This window comes from Thalassophryne amazonica, chromosome 7 (assembly GCF_902500255.1).
Source record: "Thalassophryne amazonica chromosome 7, fThaAma1.1, whole genome shotgun sequence".
In the NCBI taxonomy this organism is placed as follows: Eukaryota; Metazoa; Chordata; class Actinopteri; order Batrachoidiformes; family Batrachoididae; genus Thalassophryne; species Thalassophryne amazonica.
In genome coordinates, this window is record NC_047109.1 from 56,159,342 (window position 1) to 56,187,040 (window position 27,699).

The 27,699-nt window shown below is 42.5% G+C and overlaps 2 protein-coding genes across 3 annotated transcripts; both read right to left on the reverse strand.

The window, feature by feature from the left end:
- Positions 1-3,374: 3,374 nt before the first annotated feature.
- On the reverse strand, positions 3,375-25,788 carry bola1 (bolA family member 1). The gene is made up of 2 exons (XM_034174241.1): positions 25,747-25,788; positions 3,375-3,859 (listed from the first exon to the last, which is right to left on the reverse strand). The coding sequence occupies exon 2, from the start codon at positions 3,834-3,836 to the stop codon at positions 3,399-3,401; it is 438 nt and encodes a 145-aa protein (XP_034030132.1). The 5' UTR covers positions 3,837-3,859; positions 25,747-25,788; the 3' UTR covers positions 3,375-3,398.
- Positions 19,361-25,726, reverse strand: LOC117513977. 2 transcript variants are annotated; one of them, XR_004561760.1, is made up of 4 exons: positions 25,242-25,726; positions 23,467-23,782; positions 21,242-21,835; positions 19,361-19,822 (listed from the first exon to the last, which is right to left on the reverse strand). XR_004561760.1 is itself a non-coding variant. In XM_034174240.1 (4 exons), exons 1-3 carry the CDS (start codon positions 25,498-25,500, stop codon positions 21,298-21,300), a joined length of 1,113 nt encoding a protein of 370 aa, XP_034030131.1. In that variant the 5' UTR covers positions 25,501-25,725; the 3' UTR covers positions 19,365-19,814; position 21,297. The 2 variants fall into 2 exon arrangements, 1 of the variants encoding a protein (XP_034030131.1); XM_034174240.1 differs by having other exon boundaries at positions 19,365-19,814; positions 21,297-21,835; positions 25,242-25,725.
- Positions 25,789-27,699: the final 1,911 nt, after the last annotated feature.

The following is a 27,699-nucleotide window of genomic DNA, read 5'->3' on the forward strand; positions in this document are numbered from 1 at the left end:
GGTATAATATCTTATGTGGATTAACTTCCTGAAGGATTACAACATCACACAAGGATCGTGGTCAGCTAACAATTAATAGCTGATGAAGAGGAAATCAAGTTCATCGAGCTGGGGACCCAAACCTCAAAAACCTCCTTCCCTCACTCCTAGAAAAAATTGTTAAGAAGTCAATCCAGTCCCAGTCAAAGTAAGATCAGTCAGAATTATTGAATTAAAAACAAGAATCTCTGCCAATCATTATTCTAATTATACTTGAATTACTGTTGTGAAATTTATCACCATATAATCTATGTTGATTATGTTATTGGCACTTGCAAAACCTGCAATAAATTTCCAAGCATGCAGTTAAAGTGTTAAGGCTCGGACATTGGATTATTGATGCTTCTTAAGGTGTAAAAGTCAAAGTTTATTGGGTGTACAACATCAAAAATGCTCTAAAAGGTTAGTCTGGTTTTTTAATGAAAATAACACATCCTGGGGACTCGCTGTACGAGTCACTAAATTCAAAATGTAGCAACATTCCAAGAGCCCTGATGCATAAGAGGAGAGCTGCCGTTAACGGGCGTGGCCGGTTCGTATCCTGGTTCCTGAGAAGGCTATTCGACCGGGGTGCGAGATCAGCTTCAGCGGGGTGGACGTCCGGATGGAGGCAGTGAGCAGCTAGACGAATCTCCTCGCCACCAGCTTGAACAGCCTTTGTGCAGCCCTGCCGGGTAATACCCGTGGAGACACGAAGGTCGGACCCCAGAGACGGAGAGCTGGTTTTCACCCCAACACACTCATCGGATGGGGAGCGTGTGCCGTGTATCTAAAAAGCGGGATCTGACAGAGGCGAGCACACCCTGGACAGGGCGCCAGTCTGTCGCAGGGCCACATATAGATAGATACTTTATTGATCCCAGAGGGAAATTCAACACAAACACATTTACACCCACACCAACGGGCGATGTCAATTTTCCAGTTCACCTAACCTGCATGTCTTTGGATGTGAGAGGAAGCCGGAGCACCCGGAGAGAACCCACGCAAACACGGGGAAAACATGCAAACTCCACACAGAGAGGCCATGACTCTCTTGCTGTGAGGTATATTGTGCCACATACACACATATATATATATATATATATATATATATATATATATATATATATATATATATATATATATATATATATAAATTAAGTACATTTGTACATTTCAAATTTTATTTCCTTTGTTGAATTAAGCACATTTGTACATTTCAAATTTTATTTCCTGTCAACACTGCTGAAGACAAAAACATCAAGCAAAAATCTAAATCCTAGGCTACTGGTGACTTTTGTGCAGTACGTCAGTCCTGTTTTACATCAACTGAACCTTATCTGAAAATCACATTTGCTGACATGAACAGTGTGCTTCAGGATGGCTCAACGTGCTTTGAGACACTTAAAAGAAGGTTTGGAAACAAAGTGTAACTAAAAGTTCATGTTAAGCAATAGGAGCACTGGAACATGTCTTCTCTCTAAAATAATCAGAATCTACTTCAGTGAAGACAGATTTGTTGATGTTAAAATGACTATCTTGTTGCTTATCTACAGCTGTGAGAACATTGTAATTAGTGACATTCCACCAGCCGCTCTGTCTTCTGAGCGATGTGCTATTTTGCTCGGTCGCAGTCCACTTTGGTGCTGTTCTACCTACACGTAAAACCAGCTGATTGAGGTGCAAGAAAGGTTCCTGAGCTCTGACAACTCAATGTCTTCTTCCTCTCTATCGCAACAGCACCTGGACCCGTGACCGGTAAATCCTGTCAGCAGAGACGGCCCCTGGGCCCTGCAGCCGCCTCAGCACACTCCCTCCAGACTCGGCTCGAAAGGCCGTGCAGGGGTCATAAAGTAGTTGTTTCACCGTTTTCCTTTTTCAAACCAGTGACACCAGTTGTTCACCCTCCACTCGGAGGCCTTTTGTGAGGCCTGACAGCCTGTCACTTCCAGGCCGAGGAGGGTTTTAGAAACAGACCTGCATTGCTTTGAGGTGACACCACATTCCACTGAAAGCCTGAACACCACTACACATTTACTTGTTTACTGGAGCCTTTCTTTACGTTGTATCAATTTGTGAAATACTGCTTTAAAAACATTTGGAGCAAATGATAAATTTAGTAAAACTTTATTATTAAAACTCCCACAAACAATCTGTGATAAATGTGTTGTTCTCTCATTGGTCCTGGCCTGAAAAGTGATTTTTAACCAAAACTGAGGTTTAGAAGAGTAATGTCCAAAGTGATACATTTGTCACACAAAATGACAGTTTGTTCATCTTAAAATTAAAGTTGTGAAAATAGATTGATTTGTGTTCAGCCATAGTCATGACAAGAAATCAAGAAACATTTCAACACCGACTTTAATTTAGAATCAAAATAAAATAAGTGCTTCTAAACTTTTACATAAATGTGATCCCGCACCTTTGAAATTTCCTCAATTGTTCAGCCAATCAGCAAAACATGAACTGAATATATGTTAGTGAGCAATTCTCCAATAATTATAACTGTATTAATAATTAAAAATTAATGTATTCCATAGCCAATGTTTTCATAATTTTGACAATTTTATAACGTGTGAAAAACATTTGGATGACCCTGAACAAATCAGTACCTTTTCAAAAAGAAATATAAAACCAGCATTCTTTGTACAATTTAAAGAAAAAACTATTTCTGATTTAACTTTACTCAATATTGTTGTATCCCATCACCTGACACGACTAAAGCCAAATGCCTGTGCTGATGTTGTGTGTTATAGTACTATATGTTAAAAGATGTGTGCGTACATGAAAGTCGTATATTACTTAATTTTGATCATTTTGTAGAGATGTTTAATATTTTTTTTTAGTTGATGTCATGACTATAATGTAACTTTCCTAGTGGTGTCTAAATCTTTGCATACAACTGTGTAATCATGAGGAGAAAATAAAAAAGACTGCAAAACCGATTTTCAAATCTACAAGCAAAATAATGAAGCCATCCTGTTTTCATCAGTCCAGTACATGTAGTCAAATCTCTGTGCACATACTGCCCCCATTTGTTCAAACAGTGTTACTAAACCTCTTCTGAAGCCATACAGCAGATGTGTCCAATCAAGAGGCACCGTCATATCAACAGTTACATTTCCATTCCATAACATTGTCTTGTGGATTTTTATGATCATATACAGACAAGAATTTTCATTAGTTGTGGCTTCCAATAACTGAGATTCATCAAAAGGCTCAAACTAAACACAAACACCTGCTGGATAAAGTCCACATGGTGCTCAAACACTGTGGTTTATTTAACTGGATCATACTGATAGAGAGTGATGTTAGAATAAGACATTCATCCCACAAAAAAAAAAAAACAGTGCTCCTTTTTTGCAGTCGAGTCTAACGCCTCACTCACTGCCCGCCTTCAGTTTCTCCTCCATTGTGTGATCGCCCTTTGAGCCTCCCATGCAGGCTGGGCTCTTAGCTGGAGTGGGGTTACTCTCCCACTGTTGAGGTGTTTTTGCCTGGATTGCTAGTGCGTGAATGTAGCTGCTCAATTCTTCATGCAGAGCCTCATTAACCAGTCGGTGGCGCTGTAACAAGGACAGTCCCTCAAACTGGGAGCTGACAACCAGGACGCGAAAATGAGATTCAGAGCCGGGTGGCACAGAGTGCATGTGGCTCTCATTGTGGACCTCCAAATGTTCAGGCTTGAGCGCCTCAGTCAGTTTGGACCTGATGGTTCTCTCGATGGGTCGGCCTGAGTCTGGATCCATGTGCGATCTGAAGTGAGACAGACGGCTGGCAAAGACAGGCCGAACACAGCGGAGGACGCTGGGGAGCATCAGATGTTGTAGCAACACAGTGCCTACGAGAGACAGACAAATGCAGATGGCGTGTAAACACAAAAATATGAAGACAGTAGCAGGTGCACACTCTTAGAAACATTTTGGGTGTGGTGATCACTTCATGTCTCTCACGTTTAAGTCCAACTTGCCTTTCTGGCAGGCTGTGAGGACAAATGTGATTACCTCCACAAAAGAGGTCATTCTTCAACAGCAGTTATCTATACTCAACAAAAATATAAATGCAACACTTTTAGTTTTGCTCCCATTTTGTATGAGATGAACTCAAAGATCTAAAACTTTTCCCACATACACAATATCACCATTTCCCTCAAATATTGTTCACAAACCAGTCTAAATCTGTGATAGTGAGCACTTCTCCTTTGCTGAGATAATCCATCCCACCTCACAGGTGTGCCATATCAAGATGCTGATTAGACACCATGATTAGTGCACAGGTGTGCCTTAGACTGCCCACAATAAAAGGCCACTCTGAAAGGTGCAGTTTTGTTTTATTGAGGGGGGGATACCAGTCAGTATCTGGTGTGATCACCATTTGCCTCATGCAGTGCAACACATCTCCTTCGCATAGAGTTGATCAGGTTGTCAATTGTAGCCTGTGGAATGTTGGTCCACTCCTCTTCAATGGCTGTGCGAAGTTGCTGGATATTGGCAGGAACTGGTACACGCTGTCGTATACGCCGGTCCAGAGCATCCCAAACATGCTCAATGGGTGACATGTCCAGTGAGTATGCCAGCCATGCAAGAACTGGGACATTTTCAGCTTCCAAGAATTGTGTACAGATCCTTGCAACATGGGACCGTGCATTATCCTGCTGCAACATGAGGTGATGTTCTTGGATGTATGGCACAACAATGGGCCTCAGGATCTCGTCACGGTATCTCTGTGCATTCAAAATGCCATCAATAAAATGCACCTGTGTTCTTCGTCCATAACAGACGCCTGCCCATACCATAACCCCACTGCCACCATGGGCCACTCGATCCACAACATTGACATCAGAAAACCGCTCACCCACACGACGCCACACACGCTGTCTGCCATCTGCCCTGGACAGTGTGAACCGGGATTCATCCGTGAAGAGAACACCTCTCCAACGTGCCAAATGCCAGCGAATGTGAGCATTTGCCCACTCAAGTCGGTTACGACGACGAACTGGAGTCAGGTCGAGACCCCGATGAGGATGACGAGCATGCAGATGAGCTTCCCTGTGACAGTTTCTGACAGTTTGTGCAGAAATTCTTTGGTTATGCAAACCGATTGTTTCAGCAGCTGTCCGAGTGGCTGGTCTCAGACGATCTTGGAGGTGAACATGCTGGATGTGGAGGTCCTGGGCTGGTGTGGTTCCACGTGGTCTGTGGTTGTGAGGCTGGTTGGATGTACTGCCAAATTCTCTGAAACGCATTTGGAGACGGCTTATGGTAGAGAAATGAACATTCAATACACAAGCAACAGCTCTGGTTGACATTCCTGCTGTCAGCATGCCAACTGCACGCTCCCTCAAATCTTGCGACATCTGTGGCATTGTGCTGTGTGATAAAACTGCACCTTCCAGAGTGGCCTTTTATTGTGGATAGTCTAAGGCACACCTGTGCACTAATCATGGTGTCTAATCAGCATCTTGATATGGCACACCTGTGAGGTGGGATGGATTATCTCAGCAAAGGAGAAGTGCTCACTATCACAGATTTAGACTGGTTTGTGAACAATATTTGAGGGAAATGGTGATACTGTGTATGTGGAAAAAGTTTTACATCTTTGAGTTCATCTCATACAAAATGGGAGCAAAACCGAAAGTGTTGCGTTTATATTTTTGTTGAGTGTATTTGTTTGTCTTTTAGCAGGATGACTCAGAAAGTAGGCATCAGTGTTCTGATGTATACCCTGCACACTCCAAACTAAATATACGTCTGTCTATAATGGTGTTTTTGACTATGTATGACTTCATTATATGGCCCCCGTGTAACTTTATTATGAAGTCATTCATACCCAGCTATCACAAATATTTTGCTGATCATTGCGCTTCTTGGTAGTTGAGATAAAGTTGAATATATGAAGTAATAGGAGACTGCAATAAAGTTAGACAATTATAAATATTTTGGAACCACACAGTGTCTAAGATCGTCACTTCAATGGGCCATTTCAGCCTGACATACCAATAGAAAACAAGAGTGCGAATATCATAATCACGTGAGCCAATCAGAAGCGCTACATATGAGCAGAATTTTGTACTTGGATAGCCACAGCCAAAACAATTGTGAGGATGGATTTTTCATACTTGGTCCTCTTACAAGGATTAAGTTATACTGGACAATCGTTTGACTTTAAAAACGTAAAACCACTATGCACTTCAACCAATTGACTGGATGACATCAAACCAATTGTAGAACACAGATACACGTAGACACTTCTATCCCTCGTGTACCACAAGGCTTCTTTTGGAGGCCTTGTGTATATCTGCTGCTGTTATCATGAGGTCAACTGATTTTGGAGCATAAAGGCTTCAGATTGTTTTTTTTTTTTTTTTTAATATACAGAAGATATATTTCTGTACTGGCTTTATACGCATGATTTAAAAACAAAAAGTCTCTGGATTGCAGTTGGACGATGATTGCGCTTAGCTCATGGTCCCGCTATCTGTACTTTTTTAAAGCCCTGTTGTGCATTTTTTATTGGAACTTTTTGATTCACCAGACTTTTGTTAGTCCCTTTTTTACTTTTCAAACCTAAACAAGCTAAAACGACTGAAAGAGTCAAGTCGGAGGCTGCCATGAGTAAAGCCGATCTGGTAGCTGCGTTAGCACAAGTTAGCCTTAATGTCCAAACTTAGGAAGGATTTTAAAGAGGTTAACGATAAACTGGACGGGCTCCAGGAGACCGTCAACAACCACGGCATCCGCCTGACTTCACTAGAGGACAACGTGGAGTGTCCTCATCAGCATTTGGAGATGGTGGAGAAGCACTGCAAGGGGCTACAATCTGAAATGGAGAAGCTAAAGGCTAAGCTAATCAAGCTTCAGGGGAGAAGCCGGAGGAATAATGTTCATTTTATTGGTCTCCTGGAGGATATAGAAGGTCCTCAGCCAAGGAAGTTTTTCTCCCAAATACTGGAGAATGTATTCGGGCATGAGACCTTTCCCATTCTACCAGAGTTGGACCGTGCACACCGGACTTTGGCCCTGAAACTAGCCACAGGGACAGGCCGTGGCCTGTTGTCATCTGTTTTCACAGGTTTCAACACAAGGAGATGGTCATTTGGGAGGCCGGGAAAAAAGCACAGCTCATGGACGGTGCCTAATACTCTCATTCGGTTTCACAAAGATTACACCCCTGAAGTGGCCAAACAGAGACGGGAGTACAGAACTGTAATGGTGTCACTGTACACAACGGGCCTAAAACCTGTGTTGCTTTACCCTGCTCGGCTCCAGATTATTAAGGCGGATGTGACAGCGTGGTGCTCAGCTCTGTAGCTAAGGCTGAGAAGTTTATTCAGAACGTGAAGGACTCTTCTTAAAGGTGGTTTCTGAAGCTTCTGGGATGCAATACTAGTGCCTTCTTCTCAGTGGTAGCTCCTTGTTACTTTTGTGAGTCAAACACTTAACTTTCCTCAGGTATTTGTGTTGTTTTTATATGTATTACTGCACTCGTTCACTGTGCACTTTTAAAATTTTATTTTTGACTTGAACTGTTGAACTGTGGGTGTTTGTTTTCCCTTTATAAATTACTTGCTGGGCGGGACAGAGAATCTTATTAAAGTTGTTAGCATGGAAGTGAGTCAGTTAGTTTGTGCTGTTTGTTCTAGCAGCTATTTTCACCGGGTCGTTTTGGGGAGGGAGGGTTTTTACTGTTGCTAATGAAGAAGCATTTTTTCTTTCTTTCTTTTTTGTCCAACCAGAACATTCTTGTTTACACAATTTGTCAACTCATAATTTATTTCATGACAAGTAGCTTAAAAATTGTGACTTGGAATGTCAAAGGCCTTAACCATCCTTTTTCCTCACACACCTGAAGAATCTGGGCGCAGGAATCGCTTTTCTTCAAGAAACATCTGAGGAACGTTGACAGCGTGCAGTTGAAGTGTGGCTGGGTGGAGCAGCTCTTCCACTCAACTTTTCAAGGTAAAGCTGGGGGGGGTTGGCAATATTAATAAACAAAAGCACAAATTTCTCCCCATAAGGGTGATTCTTAGACTACGGGCACTTATTATGTCCTTTGATCATATTGTATGAAAAAAAGAAAAAAGTGGAAATTTCACACTTTTATAGTTATCTTTACAATGAAAGTGTGTTAAGAAATTTGTTCTAGTAGTCTATGATGACTTTTTCACCTTTTTTCAGCATCATTATATGCAAATATTGCCGTTTTGTGCTTGTCCCACACCCAGACTTTTGATCTTCAATGATAAAAATGAATGGTAAAAAAACGTTTTTTTTTCTAATGTTTTAAAATATATCTGAATAAAATATCAGTAAAATAATCAAAACATAATTGGGGTATTCAATGTCATACAACTGTTGTGATTTTTTTAAACAAAATGTAGTTGTCCCACACTATTGCCGTAATTTCCACCACAACACTGTAATGTCCCTTTAAACAGTTTGTATGAAAGATTGTTTGGGTAGTTTCTATGGAGATAAACAGTGACATCAGAGCACATGTATATAGCGCCAAATCACAACAAACAGTTGCCCCAAGGCGCTTTATATTGTAAGGCAATGGTGTGGTGGAAATTACATTTACAAGGCCAATAGTGCCCATAGTTAAAGAATCACCCATAAATAATTATAGCAGATACAAATGGGCGTTATGTAATGATAACCAGCAAACTAAATAATCTGGACATTATCTTGGGTAATGTTTATGCCCCCAATATTGACAACCCGTTTTTATTTCCTCTCGTATTTTTAGACCGCTCCCTGACCTAAATTCAAATCTGCTCATTATGGGAGGGGATTTTAATATGTGTCTGGACCCTGGACTGCACAGGTCATCTGTTAAGCCAGGCTATGTAAGTCCCTTCGGCTGCTCCCTTGTTTGCACTCGGGGTCACCACAGCAAATCCAAGGTGGATCTGTATGTTGAATTGGCACAGGTTTTACGCCGGATGCCCTTCCTGACGCAACTCCACATTACATGGAGAAATGTGGCAGGGGTGGGATTTGAGCCCGGAACTTTCTGCACTGAAACCAAGCACTTTAACCACTTGGCCACCATACAATATTCAAATCGGTTTCTTATGTAAAATCTTTTCTTTTAGACTATGGTTGCCTGGATCTTTGGAGGTTTTTACACTCACAAGATAGACAGTACTCCTTTTTCTCCCACACCCACCAGTTACAGTAGGACTGACTTTTTTCACTGACAATAACTTTACTTCATATGTTCAGAAATGTGAATATCAACCCATAGTGATTTGAGACCACACGCCTCTTGTAATTGAATGCAACATACCTGGAATGGGAGCTCCAAGGAAACAGAGAATGTTTAACTCTCCTATTTTCCGAGAGCAGCTTTATGGAATTCTTGTCTAACCAGATTTCCATAGTCTTAGAAATTAACAGGATGCTGGTTATCTCTAGTTCCACAGTTTGGCAAGCCCTTATGTTGTACTCAAGAGGTCAGATAATATTGCCAGTATTCTTCAGACAATTCTGGGGATGGATACACAAACATTTCCAAGTCACTGAATATGTCTTGGCATTTACGTACATAAATGATTAAGAAATAAAAACAGTATGGCACTCTATGGTAAATCTGTGTGGGGTAGACAGTTCTTAAAGACTGAGTGACTGTGCAAGAACGAGAAGAGTGAGGATTATTTATTATTATTTAGCATTTTTGTATTTTTTATATTGTGAAAAGTTTAATAAATATATTATTACTAAAACAATTCTCAGAAATTATATAGAAGCTATTTTTCCAAAAAGATGCCTTGTAGTGTCTTCAATGTGGATATGGTTTCGAGTCATGATATCAACAAGCTTGAGAGCATAATGGGTTTATATACATATTTTTTAAATTCTCAATATCTATACAGAAGGTATACAGTAGAACTCACCTAAACAGTCATTGGATAAACCGGACATTCGCACTTGCCAGACAAAAGCAAAAGTCCCAGTGCTTTTGTATGGTTTTCCATGTAATAAACACCAAACATAATGGATTTTGTATAACAGATTTTTGCTCACATCAGACAAAACGTCCTGTCTGATCGCAATGCATTTCCATTAAAATCCCCTCACATATACCAGACAGAGTAGTCTGAACGTGCCCAGTAACAGAGGTACGGAATAAAATTCAGCACCGACACTCGCCGATTCGAGGAAAGTGGGTACCATGTTTCGCTGTAATTCAAGGCAGGTGGTTAACAAAATGCTGCTTGCTGCCTGCACTGTAATACGGTGTTAAGTTTCACACATATCCCTGGGTGTGACGAACCAAACCACTTCAGATCAGAGCCCTTTGCATGGCTGCAAATACAGAGCCTGATGTGCACCTGCTAAACAATAGACTGCAAGGACTGTGATTTGTCACTTTCACATTTTCATTCCTTCCTCTCCAGTCATATTTTCAAAGTTTTTGCAATGCGCACAATGATTACATTTTGAACACGGATCAAATCAATTTGTAAGAAAAGTCCACAATTATGACCAACTTTACAATACAGAGTCAGAAAAAGAATGCTCAAATGACTCGCAATTCATGAAGGAAAATTGTACAGACCATATCATTGGTTAGGAGGTTGATGATTGCATAAAGAAGTGGCACTTGTTGAGGGACAAAATAATCCAGAAAACGTCCCTGTTTCTGCGGCAAAATGCATAAAGATGCGACGGAGATATTTAAAAGGGTCACATGCACGTCAACATCATTGCATGGCCACAGAATTGCAGAAGCACAAATCAGGCTTTAGGATTTTAAGTACCACGCCACAGCGGACTTAGAAAAAAAATGATTTTGTCTATTTCATACATATAATGGATTATGTCCATTTGATACGTATAACGGATTATGTCAATTTTATACACATAGCGGATTTTGTCTGTTGTACACATATTACAGATTTCTAATATAATGGACAAAATTCACTGGTCCACCTGAATCCATTCAGGGCTGTGAAATGAAAATTGTGAAATCTGAGGAAAATTCGCAGGCGGTCTGGGGTCCCACTGAGGAGCCGGGGTCTAGGGCCTTGTGGGGCTCCAGAAACCAAATTCAATTTTCATCTACTGATACATTTTCAACATCTCCTGGAAGAACAAATCTCAAAAAAAAATTAGTGCATATTTAAATGATCCTAGATTCAACCTTTCATTTGAACTGTCAATGATCATGTTGAAATAACAGAATATGACATGGAAGTAGGACCTGGTATGATTTTCCTTTTTAAATGTAAACCAAATTATGCATTAACTCAGAACAATTAAACTACATGAAATTCATGAAGACTGAAAAGACAAAGTATTTCAAAAACCACAGCTAAAGCTTGTAGAATATCGTAAAAATCAGGGAAAAATATCAATAAAATACCTTATAATAAAAAGCCACACATTCTTGTGTAAATTCCTGTAAATCCACTCAAAGCCACAATGTCTTTTTTCCCATGAAAAAAGTCAACATTAATAAAAACTAATTTACATTGTTGCATAAATTCATGTAGCCTAAATTCATTCATTTTTTCCAATGAAAGAATGTTGCAAAGTTCTTCTTTTAAATAAAGAACTAAACGTTTGCAATGTCCACATGCTACGTTTAGCTAAGCTTCGCACAGGAGCCACACTGCGTCACCGCAGCAACCAACCAGTCCCGCTTTACGACAACTGTCATAACAGCCAGGCTTTGAGTGGCATTTACAACCCCTGGCAAAAATTATGGAATCACCGGCCTCAAGGATGTTCATTCAGTTGTTTAATTTTGTAGAAAAAAGCAGATCACAGACATGACACAAAACTAAAGTCATTTCAAATCGCAGCTTTCTGGCTTTAAGAAACACTATAAGAAATCAGGGAAAAAATTGTGGCAGTCAGCAACGGTTACTTTTTTAGACCAAGCAGAGGGAAAAAAATATGGACTCACTCAATTCCATCCATCCATCCATCCATCCATTTTCTTCCGCTTTATCCGGAGTTGGGTCGCGGGGGCAGCAGCTCAAGCAAAGCCGCCCAGACCTCCCGATCCACACACACATCCTCCAGCTCCTCCGGGGGAACCCCAAGGCGTTCCCAAGCCAGCCAAGAGATGTAGTCCCTCCAGTGTGTCCTGGGTCTTCCCCGGGGCCTCCTCCCAGTGGGACGTGCCCGGAACACCTCTCCAGCGAGGCGTCCAGGGGGCATCCGGAAAAGATGCCCGATCCAGCTCAACTGACTCCTTTCGACATGGAGGAGCAGCGGCTCGACTCCGAGCTCCTCCCGAGTGACCGAGCTCCTCACCCTATCTCTAAGGGAGCACCCAGCCACCCTGCGGAGGAAACTCATCTCGGCCACTTGTACTCGCGATCTCGTTCTTTCGGTCATGAGCCAAATCTCATGACCATAGGTGAGGATCAGAACGTAGATCGATCGGTAAATCGAGAGCTTTGCCACCCTACTCATCTCTCTGTTCACCACGACGGTCCGATACAGCGACCACATCACTGCAGACGCTGCACCGATCCGTCTATCGATCTCACGCTCCATCCGTCCCTCACTTGTGAACAAGACCCCGAGATACTTAAACTCCTCCACTTGAGGCAAGGACACTCCACCGACCTGAAGAGGTTAAAGCACCTTTTTCCGGTCGAGAACCATGACCTCGGATTTGGAGCTGCTGATTTTCATCCCGGACGCTTCACACTCGGCTGCAAACCGCCCCAGTGCACGCTGAAGGTCCTGATTTGACGAAGCCAACAGAACCACATCATCCGCAAACAGCAGAGACGAGATTCTGTAGTTCCCAAACCAGACCCCCTCTACACCCTGGGTGCGCCTAGAAATTCTGTCCATAAAAATAATGAACAGAACCGGTGACAAAGGGCAGCCCTGGCAGAGGCCAACGTGCACTGGAAACAGGTTTGACTTACTACCGGCAATGCGAACCAAGCTCCTGCTGCGGTCGTACAGGGACCGGATAGCCCTTAGCAAAGGACCCCGGACCCCGTACTCCCGGAGCACTCCCCACAGGGTGCACCGAGGGACACGGTCGAACGCCTTATCCAGATCCACAAAACACATGTGGACTGGTTGGGCAAACTCCCATGAACCCTCGAGCACCCGATGGAGCATGTAGAGCTGGTCCAGTGTGCCGCGACCAGGACGAAAACCACACTGCTCCTCCTGAATCCGAGGTTTAACCACCGGTCAAATTCTCCTCTCCAGTACTCTGGAATAGACCTTACCGCGGAGGCTGAGGAGTGTGATCCCCCTATAGTTGGAACACACCCTCCGGTCCCCCTTCTTAAACAGAGGGACCACCACCCCGGTCTGCCAATCCAGAGGCACTGTCCCCGATCGCCACGCGATGTTGCAGAGGCGTGTCAGCCAAGACAGCCCCACAACATCCAGAGACTTAAGGTACTCAGGACGGATTTCATCCACCCCAGGAGCCTTGCCACCGAGGAGCTTTCTAACCACCTCGGTGACTTCGGCCTGGGTAATGGATGAGTCCACCTCTGGGTCCCCAGTCTCTGCCTCCTCTTCGGAAGACGTGACAATGGGATTGAGGAGATCCTCGAAGTACTCCTTCCACCGCCCGACAACATCCCCCGTCAGGGTCAACAGCTCCGCACCCGCACCGTAAACAGTGCTGGTGGAAAGCTGCTTCCGCCTCCTGAGGCGTCGGACGGATTGCCAGAATCTATTCGAGGCCGACCGATTGTCCTCCTCCATAGCCTCCCCGAACTCCTCCCAGACCCGAGTTTTTTCCTCTGCGACCGCACGGGCTGCGGCACGCTTGGCCTGCCGGTACCTGTCAGCTGCCTCTGGGGTCCCACCTACCAACAAAGATAAGTAGGACTCCTTCTTCAGCTTGATGGCATCCCTTACTTCCGGTGTCCACCACCGGGTTTGGGGATTGCCGCCGCGACAGGCACCAGAGACCTTGCGACCACAGCTACGGGCAGCCGCATCGACAATGGAGGTGGAGAACATGGTCCACTCGGACTCCATGTCTCCAACCTCCCCCGGGATCTGGGAGAAACTCTCACGGAGGTGGGAGTTGAAGACCTCGCTGACAGAGGGTTCCGCCAGTCGTTCCCAGCAGACCCTCACGATACGTTTGGGCCTGCCAGGTCTTACTGGCTTCCTACCCTCCCAGCGGATCCAACTCACCACCAGGTGGTGATCAGTCGACAGCTCTGCCCCTCTCTTCACTCGAGTGTCCGAGACACGTGGCCGAAGGTCAGATGATACGACTACAAAGTCGATCATCGACCTCCGGCTCAGGGTGTCCTGGTGCCACGTGCACTTATGGACACCCTTGTGCTCGAACATGGTGTTCGTGATGGACAAACTGTGACTAGCACAGAAGTCCAACAACTGAACACCACTCGGGTTCAGATCGGGGAGGCCGTGCTTCCCGATCACCCCCCTCCAGGTCTCACTGTCGCCGCCCACATGGGCGTTGAAATCCCCCAGGAGAACAATGGAGTCCCCAGTCGGAGCGCTATCTAGTACCCCTCTCAGGGACTCCAGGAAGGTCGGGTACTCTGCACTGCTGCTCGGCCCGTAGGCCGAGACAACAGTGAGAGACCTGTCCCCGACCCGAAGGCGAAGGGACGTGACCCTCTCGTTCGCTGGAGTGAACTCCAACACTTGGCGACTGAGCTGGGGAGCAATAAGCAATGCGACCCCAGCTCTCCGCCTCTCCCCATGGGCGACGCCAGAAAAATGAAGCGTCCAGCCCCTCTCCAGGAGTATCTCTCAACCTCCCGCACAAGCTCAGGCTCCTTCCCCCCTAGTGAGGTGACATTCCACGTCCCAACAGCCAGGGGCTGTGAGCATGGACCGGGTCGCCGGGCCACCCGCCCTCGACCGCCACCCAATCCTCTCTGCACCTGACCCCCATGGCCCCCTCTGCTGGTGGTGAACCCACAGGAGTTCATTTATGGAATCACCCTGTAAATTTTCATCCCCAAAACTAACACCTGCATCAAATCAGATCTGCTCGTTAGTCTGCATCTAAAAAGGAGTGATCACATCTTGGAGAGCTGTTGCACCAAGTGGACTGACATGAATCATGGCTCCAACATGAGAGATGTCAATTGAAACAAAGGAGAGGATTATCAAACTCTTAAAAGAGGGTAAATCATCATGCAATGTTGCAAAAGATGTTGGTTGTTCACAGTCAGCTGTGTCTAAACTCTGGACCAAATACAAACATGGGAAGGTTGTTAAAGGCAAACATACTGGTAGACCAAGGAAGACATCAAAGCGTCAAGACAGAAAACTTAAAGCAATATGTCTCAAAAATCGAAAATGCACAATAAAACAAATGAGGAACGAATGGGAGGAAACTGGAGTCAACGTCTGTGACCGAACTGTAAGAAACCGCCTAAAGGAAATGGGATTTACATACAGAAAAGCTAAATGAAAGCAATCATTAACACCTAAACAGAAAAAAACAAGGTTACAGTGGGCTAAGGAAAAGCAATCGTGGACTGTCGATGACTGAATGAAAGTCATATTCAGTGATGAATCTCGAATCTACAGTGGGCAAGGTGATGATGCTGGAACTTTTGTTTGGTGCCGTTCCAATGAGATTTATAAAGATGACTGCCTGAAGAGAACATGTAAATTTCCACAGTCATTGATGATATGGGGCTGCATGTCAGGTAAAGGCACTGGGGAGATGGCTGTCATTACATCATCAATAAATGCACAAGTTTACGTTGATATTTTGGACACTTTTCTTATCCCATCAATCAAAAGGATGTTTGGGGATGATGAAATCATTTTTCAAGATGATAATGCATCTTGCCATAGAGAAAAAACTGTGAAAACATTCCTTGCAAAAAGACACATAGGGTCAATGTCATGGCCTGCAAATAGTCCGGATCTTAATCCAATTGAAAATCTTTGGTGGAAGTTGAAGAAAATGGTCCAACCTGCAAAGCTGATCTGGCAACAGCAATCAGAGAAAGTTGGAGCCAGATTGATGAAGAGTACTGTTTGTCACTCATTAAGTCCATGCCTCAGAGACTGCAAGCTGTTATAAAAGCCAGAGGTGGTGCAACAAAATACTAGTGACGTGTTGGAGTGTTCTTTTGTTTTTCATGATTCCATAATTTTTTCCTCAGAATTGAGTGATTCCATATTTTTTCCCTCTGCTTGGTCTAAAAAAGTAACCGTTACTGACTGCCACAATTTTTTTTCCTGATTTCTTATAGTGTTTCTTAAAGCCAGAAAGTTGCCATTTGAAATGACTTTAGTTTTGTGTCATGTCTGCGATCTGCTTTTTTTCTACAAAATTAAACAACTGAATGAACATCCTCCGAGGCCGGTGATTCCATAATTTTTGCCAGGGGTTGTATTCTCCTCGAAACTCTGCGGGTCCGAGGAAACTGATTTGTATCTGTAACACACATATCAGTGTCCGCAGACTTATCAAACTTGCACGTCGTAAAAAAAAAAAAGAAAAAAAAAAAGAACGCTTTGCGATAAGCATTATAAAAACTCAGTAATGATCACGATTAAAGAGTACAACACTAACACCCCCACCCCCCTCCCCATGATGAGTTTTCACAGCCCTGTACTATTATATCGACACCTTCCTAAAATAATGACTTAGGCCATTATATTTTAGAAAGGTGACGATATGCGAGTTTTACTGTATTTCAAAAAGAATCCTTGTGTTAGTGTCTTCAATGTACATATGGTGTGGACTCATGAGGACAAATATATTTAAAAAGTCTAAAACAAATATACATTAGGTATATTTCTTCAGGAAGCATTGTGGTACATGAAGGATGTTATGTTGCACAATTGGTATGTTATCCAGTCAAATGGTTGACGTGCGCAATGAGTTTGTATTTTGAATGTTAATCGAATGTCAAATATAAAACAAATTTAATCCCTGGAGTCCACTAATGACCTGCCAGATTAATCTCTTCAGGTTTGCGCCAAACTCATCAGCATCATTCTCCCACAGATATGTTGCTGCTTTATAGGAGGACTACAGGAAATGTGTGCCTGCTGCAGACGCACGGACAAGCTCAGAAAGTAAACGAAAGGCTCAAAATGCCAGTGTCGCCAACCAAACAGTCTCCCTAAAAATCGGTCCCCCCTGATGACGCGGTTCACGGATTAACACCTCATTTCTGCTTCAAACTGCACTCCAGTCATCACCTATCTCAGCGACAGATATCTGAAGCTTTTGTACAACAATCATTTCCACCTAAATTCAGCATTATTTCATCGTAAAATCTAAATGGCTAAACGAGCTGCTGCTGCGTTCACTGTGTGCGTCAGACATTTAAAAGCGTCACGGAATTTTGCCTCGTTTCTGCTTAACACTGACTTTAGAATGATTTAAGAGGTTTTACCTTTATCATCTGATGGTTAATAATCCCATTAATCCATTTGATTAATGGGAAATTGGTCCACCCTGCCTACACCGAGCATGCGTCATTTGGGACCACAGCAGCTCGTCTGAGACTGGCTCTTTACACCCAAAGCGATCAAAGGAAATAATGTGATTATTAACTATCAGATGACAAAGTAAAAACTCGAGGCCATTTTAAGCAGAAACAAAACAATAATCAGTGAGTCGTTACCAATGCTCTGAAATGACTGATCACTTCCTCCATCTTTTATGATGAAATAATGCTGAATTTATGTGGAAATGATTGTTGTACCAAAGCTTCAGATATCTGTTTGACTGGAGTGCAGTTTTAAGCATAAATGTTGACTCTGAAATGAGAGGTTTAAGAGAAGTCTGCTTTTCACACACCCACCCCCAGAAATAACAATTTGTGCAGTAAAGGGGTGTGGCAATGGGGGAAGGACCCAAATGCTCAGACACTGGATTTGACTCTTTAATAGGAAAGATGAAAAGACTGGAAAAAAACTGGATACCAAGACATTTCTGTTCACTTTCCATATGGCAGCCCAACAGACACACACCTATACCCCAGCCAGAATCTCGAAGAAATTCAGACAACCACAGATCAATTGAAAGTCCGTTCCAAGAGCAAGAATCTCCACACTACTATGATAAACAAATTCATCACAACTGATAAGAAAGCACGCCAAAATACAGGGTTGCCAAATTAAAGTACTTTGGACTCATTATGCAGTCACCTTGAGCCAAGGTTGAAAGAAATGTGGTACTTGGGACAGAGAGAAAAAAGTGACCAGTACCAAGATTTTAAGCACATTTAACAAATCATCGAATAAGCATGGGCTGCAAAGAAAACTGAATGGGAAGAGTGAGTTGTGCTGGTGTTAATGAAGCTTAGGCTGGGCGTTTCAAATGTATACGCAAGTGACCTGTTTAACATCATGTTTAACATCACATCAACATGTATGTGCTCTAAGGTATTCAACACATGGATATGCTTCCTTGCCAAAGAACTGAAACGATTTGTTTATTGGCCAGCCAGACATAATACAGAAATTGCTTCCATCAAGCATGGCACCAAAGTATTCGTCATTATGCTGCACACTGGACTGTGCAAAGTGTTCATTGAAAGACCCCGCCATTTAGAACTGCAGGCTCTGACATGGTCAGACTACAAAAAGCACAATACAGTGAAATACCTCAGTGCCATTGCACCTAACGGCATGATTAATTTCTTGTCTGAAGGTTATGGAGAGAGGATCAGACAAAGGCGTAGTCACTGACTCGAGATTTCTGGACCTTTTGGATCCAGGTGATGAAATCCTTGCGGATGGTGCCAAACTGCACATCCCTCCTCCCAGCTCAGGCACTGATCAACAAACTGCGGCTGATGTTGCAAAGATGAGAAAAATGGCAAATGCCAGGATTCACATTGAACTAGCTACTGTTAGGATAAAATGGTTTGCCATATTAAAAAACACTGTGCCAATTACGCGTTTCAGCACTTTGTAATTTGCTGCCCCCACTTGTGTGCTGAGAATTTACACACTGTAATAATTAACAAATGACAACATATGGTACATAAAAATATAGAGATATTTCTCTTAAGAATAGTATGGGATGAGTAATGTTATTTAAGACATTCAACTTGCGATTTTTACATGGCCAGGTTTTGCTAGTATTGGCCAGTTTATAGTAATGGAACAGAACATTTCTTGGTGACTACAAGATGCTTTCATTAAAAATGGCCTTTTCCTCACAAACATTTGTCTTTTTGGTACATTTCATACTTATTTGGCATACTCAACGTGATAGTGGTTTACAGCTGAAGAGATATTTTGGTCCCCTTTTCAATGAAATTCTGAGTTAATGCTTTCTTAATAGCTTGTACACAAAATCAGAAACATTTATTTCTCAGAAGTTTTTTATTATTATTTACATGGTGACGGGGGAGCAGGGGGGTCTGCATGAAGATTTGACTGGTCATCTGCACACCTTCATTGTAATGAGCAATGTACATATTAGAACTGAATATTATAGCTGCACATGGGCATTTCTGTGAAAGCAGAAGACAACAACGGGTGAGTGGGCAAGCAGAGTCTTATGGTTAATTATAATACAGTTCTTACAGTTACAGTTCAGTTGACTGGCAATCAAAGTACATCCACCGAGATGTGTCCCCTTCATTGTCAAAATTAACACAATCCCAGTGAAACCACTGAAAACATTTGTTACAGCCAACACTAGTCCACAGATTTTGTGATGGAGTCTTTTTCTTTGCACTGTTCTTTACGTATCTGGCAAACATGGATGGGGGGCATCTTCTTGATTTTTATTGTCTTTTGTATTTTGGACGTTTTCTTCCGAATCGTGGGTGGTTGGTATTGTACAAAGAGTGTGGGTTTGGACAAAACAGTTGAAGATGTAGTTACTGAAAGAGAAAACAAAAAGAACAGATAAATGTGAGAAACTTGTTACAATATATAAATTTAAACATTCGAGGTCTGTCCAAAAAGTAATGGACCTTTTTATTTTTTTCAAAAACTATATGGATTTGAATCACATGTGATTGCATCAGCCAAGCTTGAACCTTCGTGCGCATGCGTGAGTTTTTTCACGCCTGTCGGTTGCGTCATTCGCCTGTGGGCAGGCTTTGAGTGAGCACTGGTCCACCCCCCTCGTCGGATTTTTATTGTCAGGGAAATGGCTGAGAGACTGCCGCTTTGCTCCAAGAAATTTTTTTCAGAAACTGTTAGAGACAGCCAGTTGGGAACTATTCGAAAGATTCAGATGGATTTCGGTGAAGATTCTGTCGGCGTCACACGGATTAACGTGTTAAAACCTTTTTAAAGACGGCCCACAGCGGCAGGGGGCGCACGGTGCACCAAGCGGCCATCGACAGGCTGGAACGACCAGATCATTTCTAAACTGAACACTGTGTTGATCCGTGACATCGTGTGACTACCACAGAAATGGCAAGAGAGCTGGACATAGCACTTTTGCGGTATATTCCAGTGTTACAGGAGATTTTGTAATGAAAGATGTGCGGAGGATTTTGCGCGTCGGCACGGAGCCGCTCATTGCGCACAACAAAAAAAACACCTGTGTTGGAAGTCTCACAGGACATGTTGTGGCATGTCCAGCTGTTACACAATTTCTCGGATACTCACTCGACTGAAAAGCCATCGAAAGCCGTCTGAATCTTCTGAATGGTTTCCAACACAGAGGTGTTTTTTTTTTGTTGCGCGCCATGAGTGGCTCCGTGCCGACGCACGAAATCCTCCGCACGTCTTTCATTACAAAATCTCCTGTAACAGTGGAATGTGCCGCAAAAGTGCTATGTCCAGCTCTCTTGCCATTTCTGTGGTAGTCACACGATGTCCCGGATCAACAGCGTTCAGTTTAGAAATGATCTGGTCGTTCCAGCCTGTCGATGGCCGCTCGGTGCGCCGCGCGCCCTCTGCCGCTGTGGGCCGTCTTTAAAAAGGTTTTAACACTCATTAATCCGTGTGACGCCGACAGAATCTTCACCGAAATCCATCTGAATCTTTCGAATGGTTTCCAACTGGCTGTCTCTAACAGTTTCTGAAAAAAATTTCATGGAGCAAAGCAGCAGTCTCTCAGCCATTTCCCTGACAGATAAAAATCCGGCGAGGGGGGTGGACCAGTGCTCAGTGGGCAGGCGAATGATGCAACCGACAGGCGTGAAAAAACTCACGCATGCGAATGAAGGTTCAAGCTTGGCTGATGCAATCACACGTGATTCAAATCCATATAGTTTTTGAAAAAAATAAAAAGGTCCATTACTTTTTGGACAGACCTCGTAAATATAACAATAGTTTACACACACCTGTAGGCACTGAACATGTAGACATAACCTTGGTAACTGGAGCGCCATCCTCACTGTCACTGTTTAATCTGTGTGGGGTTTGCCGCATTGCTGGAAGGATGAAGTCTGTGAAGATATATGTTGCAGCCTCTTTCTAGTGTAAATGTGGACAGCCCCCCATGACACTGCACATACACCTTCATAGGAGGTGCAGTTGTTGTTGTCTCCACCTCCATTTCCACATTGATGTCATGCTCTACTGGATAGCTTGCAGTGGTGTCAGCAGCAGCATATTCAAATACACTTGCCCTAGGACAACTCAAGTGGATTGCCCCCATAAGCCCCTCAAGGGTGGGTGTGTAGGCTTCCTTTTTAACAGGGCAAAATTTCTGTCTCTCAACAGGATTGATGGTGGCTGTTTTAACTTGTTTATTATAATTTGGCTTGCGCCATTCCATGTCGTTGATTTTTTTCAGTTCCACGATTTTCTTGCCATTAGTTGGTACTATTGACTGGGCTGGCAGGGAACTGCAGGCTTTGTTGGTGTGTCCATTCTGCCATGCGTAATCCAGCTTGAATAACACAGCTGCCACATGGTTGCATGTAGAACCAAGGCTGAAAGTAAACAACACAGTTTATTAAAGTTACATAAATGAATAAAAGCATTTACACACACACAGCATTATGGTGATTATTTTTATGATATTTATTACATAACAATTAACACTTTACTTTTAAAACCAACATTCTGTAATTGAGATGTAATGGAGAGATGATTTCAGAAAAAAATGAATTTTAAAGGAAAAGAAAACCCACTGATAATTTATGATTGGGTTGGTACATTATGATATTGAGAGCCCATATGAAAAGTTGTAGGCATGTGTGATCACTTATGTTAAAGTTAGGAGCCTTTTTGTATGGCTGGTCTAAAGCCACCAGCAGGCGACCATGCCATCTGCTATAACAGTAATGTGTGATGTCACATGGGCACAGAGGTTTAACACTCCGCCAGTGTCGCCCTGCAGTATAGAAGGGGCAAAGATGATTAGAGGTCTCAAACTCATTCCAGAAAGGGCCGAAAGGGTGCAGGCTTTCTTTACAACCACCCACTGCACCAGGTGATTTCACTGATTAACATCACTTTGAGCAGATGGAATAAGTTAATCAGTGAAATCAGCTGGTGGTTTGGGTGGTTGCAAAGAAAGCCTGCACCCTCTCTGGCCTTTCTGGAACATGTTTGAGATGTCTTAGAAAGATTTTTAACTTTTAATTAAATATGTACCGTAAATGCTGGTGTTCTGACACGCACGTCATCCAGTGCACGCATGGTGTCTCGTGGCTCTGACCCCCTAAATACACAGAACGGAGTCCTGGTCATTTTAATTTCTTTTGTTTTCTTTGTGCATCATGAGATAATGGCGCAACCAGGATCACCTGGTATCTGTGGTTAATGAGACGTTAAAGCGCTGTGGCGTTTTCAACTCAAAGCGCAAACAGAGACACGGTGGGGAAGGAGGGGGAGAGGGAGGGGGAGAGAAAGGCTCCGCTACTCTAACGGGAGCGTGACTGTGGCGCACAGTGCCAGAGGGACTTTTCTTCATCCACGACAAGGATTTAATTGTTTTCAGTTGTTGTTTTCTGCAGGACTGCAGGTAAGACTTTATATTTATTGTGTGTGTGAATTTATGCTGCATGAGGACCACCGCAGCTTTCAGGCAATTAATGGACAGCATCACTTGGCGTATTTCGACTTATGACAAAGCCTGTAAAAATCCACAAATTAGCCACATCATTGTTTAAGCCGCAGTGTTCAAAGCGTGTTAAAAACATACAGGCTTATAGTCTGGAAATTACGGTATTTACATCAGCGTGTGTTCACCATGTGTAGCTTTTCTGTGCCCATGCTACATCACAGTATTTTGCAAGTGATCCGAGGGGTTTCTTCTGATTGGTTAAAATTGTGTCAATGGTGGCATCTTTGAAATCGTCCATGATGGCTAAATTCTCATTATATGCCGACTTTCAGAGGCAGATATTTCAGTTGTAAGAGCGCCTTTTTTTCATTGATACGCATCAATCGTTACTTTATGGCACAGCCTATTTTACCAGCTGTATTTTATCAGTGGGTTTTCTTTTCCTTTAAGAGAGAGGAAAGTAATAAAAGATAAGGCATTTGAATGTGAATAATTCCACTAATATTTATACAGTACATATTTTACAGAAAAAAGAACAGAAAAGATATTTACCCTGCAAAGCAAGTGCAGTAGCTACTGACGACCTTCCCTGTCTTCTTAATGATACACACCCAAACTCTGTGTGGAAGGCTGCGTATGTTCATAGAAGGGGTGTAGTCTGCTTTTAAAAAGCAGTACACAGAATTGTCAGAGATTGGATGGTAATACACTTCCTTCAACCACTTTGAATCGAAGTATGAGTAAGCTTTTCCTTCTTTGTAGTCTGTAAGGAGCCTGGTCTGTAGGTCCCTCTCCACTCTACTGATGAGATATTCCGACATGTCGTAGAACATGCACGGTGGCCAGTGATGGATTCCTTTCTCCTCTCCTGAATAAGATAAAAGTATATACTATAAACAAGACATGATTTGACCTCATTCCTCCTTTCACTGCATGACAGAAAGAAAGTGTGGCCAAATATACATGATGTGTCAATAAAAATGGAAATAAGAATAAAGGATAAAAATATAATTGAACATCAAAATTAAAATATTGACACAGATAAACATAAAGCTTATGAACTGCAGAGAACACTTGTCAGTCCTACATTTTTTAATGCAGTCATCAGTTTTGCACCAGACAGGAAACCAGTCTCACAGCAGGTTTAACTTTTGACTTGAACTGGTCTAAGAGCACTGTCTGTTTAGAGTTAAACTTTTCTTAATCACTTGAGTTAACTTCTTCAATTGGAGTAATGACTGTTCTAAGGGTGTCATGAACTTAATTTATATTTATGGTAATATTTTGATTTTTGTTTGCAAGTTGACTAGCAACCTACAGACAGCCCTGTCCCAGTATCACCAACCATACGGTCCCCTTTAACCCTCCCCCCGCCGCCTTCACTGCGCATGAGTCATTTGGGAGCATCAGCAGCAATTCAGCGATTATTGCCTCATTTCTGCTTAAACTGCACTCCAATCATCATCTCTCTCAACAACAGATCTCTGAAGCTTTACAACAGCTGTACAAGAACCATTTCCACATAAATTCAGCATTATTTCATAATAAAAAACGGGAGACCGATCAGAGCGTGACAGCAGCACATCTGAGTCTGACTGAGTGTAACTCTCTACACCCGGGTTCATAGTAAAGTCACCCCACTGCAAACTCGTCCCAGGTTAAGTCACCCAAGTCCAGGTGAAGTCACCCCACTCTAGTAGCATAATATATCAATTCTGATATGTTCATGTAATAAATTATTTATACACACCAGTGGCATAATAAACTGTTCTTATTCAAGTTTCATAAGTGAGATGATGTTTTAAAGTAGGGGAGTGTAATTGTCAAGTAAAAAGTCCATTGATTGGAGAAGTAATGTGCAATGCCAAGTTCTATACATCACACAGGCAGGTCCCTAACTGTAAACTAGTCATTCATGATTATTAAAGAAAGTAAGCATGGATAGCTGGAGTGGGGGGACGTCACCGAAAAAAGTGGGGTGGCTTCACTCACTACCCTACGCCCAAAGCTTTCAAAGGAATTAATGTGATTATTAACCATGAGATGACAAAGTAAAACTTATTAAATAATTCTAAAGTCAGTTTTAAGCAGAAGTGAGATTATAGTTGGTGAATCACTGCTGATGCGCCGAAATGACTCATGCGCAGTGAAGGCAAGGGGACCGATTTTTAGGTGGGACAGTTGGCGACACCAGTATGCAGTTGTTTGGGTTACATCAGCCATGACACATACGTGCCAGAAAAATAGAAATAAAATATTATATATATTAGAAGTGCCAGCCTGTGATAAGCTTCATGTATATATCTCTTATAAATGCAGTAACTTACCTTGCCAGCCGTGCGGGAGGTCGGTGAATGGATCGGGTAAGACGACGCCATCGACTGTTAGTAAACTCCGATAGTGATCTGTTCGGAGTTGGTTCTCCTCTTTTGCCGCGGGTTTTACCGGTATACTGAAGAACTGAGCACCATACACTAAAACTCGAAGCTCCTCCACTGTCCCCGTGACTGGTAAACCCCTTTCACGAAGAAACTGCTGTAATCGTTCCCGTTTCCACAGGCAGACTTGTTCGTAATTTGCTGCCATGATCCTGGGAATACGTTGACCTTTGAACTTACCCAGCAACCACTGCGGCGCTTAAACTCGAAACTGGCTTGACGACGACTTGTTCACCAGCATTTAGCCATTAACTTTGTTTCCTAAACGCTAACATCATTTTATGATACAACGCAAAGAAATCTTCAGTTCCACCATAAATATAGACACTGATATGTGACGAACGATACACAGTAAAAAAGAAAAAAAAATTACATTAAATAAAGCGTAACTCACGCTGAAGACACCTTTCCAGAAAGCCCGAGGGATTCTTCTTCGTTTTCTTTAATGCTGGTAGGTTCCAAACTACGAGGTCGTGCATTAGCGCCACTGCGTGGCACGGAGTGTTACCGATCAGCCTTCGACGAAGCTGTTAAGTCAAGCTGTGACTATTTTTGATTTTGAAAACAGTGCTCAAAATCACCAACTTTACTCTTCTTCAAAAGCGCATTCAGCAGAAAACCTGCAACCCAACAGTCAGCTTTTTTGTTCATGTGTGAAGGCGACAAACAAAAACAGCTAATCAATAACAAAAGCCAAATTTATTTATAAACTGCATCTGAGGGCGTTGAGGGTGCGGTTTCCAGCAGAGCCACAACCAAACGTTCAAGTATTAAACTGAAGATTAACATAATACTTAAGCTTTAAGGAGTTCACAGAAACGATAAAATAACGGTTTGATTTGTACAGCACAAACGTGGTAATCTCAAGTAAGTCCAAGTTGTCTTTAACTTTACTGTTCCATTTTGTTGTCATATTAAAATAATTAAAACGTTGAACATCATCTAAACATTTCAAATGAAAAACTGCTTATTCATGTCGTAAGTAGCTACTATTGACATTCAGGACGTACCAACGTATTTAGAGAAATTGGCCTTGTGTTCACAGTATTTGCACCTTCATTGTAACGACAGATCTGCCAAAGCGTCTGTAAATCTAGCATCATATTGTGGATTTAATATTTTCAAGTATCTTATTTTTAAAACTGAATACAGTTCGATGGCGCTGTATGTATCCACAAGAGGGCGCCAACCATTTTCATCCATGAGGAGAATACGGAGCTCAAAAATTGTCTCCCTAGAGTTGTGGCATAGACAACATGAGAATGAGCCGTCCTCTGTCCACACCATGGGCGGGCCTCAACCTTATCTTCTGTGTATTCCATGTTCTGAAGACCTCATCGATTTCATCCTGTGACAATAAATGAGCATTCTAATCCAGGTACATTTGTTACGCAAATCTGATTGGTTAATCGTGTGAGATTTCAGACCATAAAATATCATGTCGATGGTGGCAAAATATTCATCTGTTTCACATTTGAGGTGGAACTCCGCACCCTGAGTGCGTTACTATGCAGGTGTCAATAATGGCACTGTCACCTCATCTGAGAGCGAGAGAAACTGGCGGAGTGACAACGATGCCGAAATGCATAGATTTAAGATACCATACATAAGTATTGATGTGGATTCTGATACATAATTACTCAATGCAGCTGATAAGATGGAGAAATCTGTGGGTCTGCTCACACAATTTCCAGTTTGGCACAAAGACGCTGTTGCTATGGTAAGCTTTGACAAGCCGACCACACCCTTTCACAACGATTCGCCGACCAAATTACTTACTGGGAAACAACCCCTTGTGTCCAATGCTTTGTGGACGTTACTGTTGGATTACGGTCGCAAATATCCGTTTTACCAGATCTGCTAAGCATCGCCAGTAAAACTAATTTTGCAACCGTAAAATCCAGCATTAACATCTGCAAATCATCAAACACAATAGGGTTATTCCCTAAATTTGCATTGACCTGTAGTCAAGGTTATATGTATAAATAAATAAATAAAGATCATACTTTTTAAGGCTCTGTGAAACTACCACAAAAAACACTAACCTCGGGATTGTGTTCAAATATCAATGATTTCCGGAAAAAAAATTGATGTACAGAAGTTTTCAAGATTTCTTGAACCTAATGCGGTGATAATTTTTATTTGTTTATTTGTTTATTTATTAGGATCCCCATTAGCTGCAGCAAGCTGCAGCTACTCTTCCTGGGGTCCACACAAAACAACAACCAAAATATACAATAAATCAAAAATGCATTTATATACGAGGTCTGTGTATCCAAGTATCCAACCTTTTTATTTTATGCAAAAAATATATGGATTTGTGTTGTGTGGGCTGCTGAAGAGGAGG

Bases quoted from the DNA above. Each gene is read 5' to 3' on its own strand.
- bola1 (XM_034174241.1), bottom strand. From the start codon at position 3,836: ATGCTCCCCAGCGTCCTCCGCTGTGTTCGGCCTGTCTTTGCCAGCCGT.
- LOC117513977 (XM_034174240.1), bottom strand. From the start codon at position 25,500: ATGGCAGCAAATTACGAACAAGTCTGCCTGTGGAAACGGGAACGATTA. The intron at 23,783-25,241 runs GTAAGTTACTGC...TATCTTATTCAG, and splicing joins CCTCCCGCACGGCTGGCAAG to GAGAGGAGAAAGGAATCCAT. The intron at 21,836-23,466 runs GTAAATATCTTT...GTTTACTTTCAG, and splicing joins TACTGCACTTGCTTTGCAGG to CCTTGGTTCTACATGCAACC.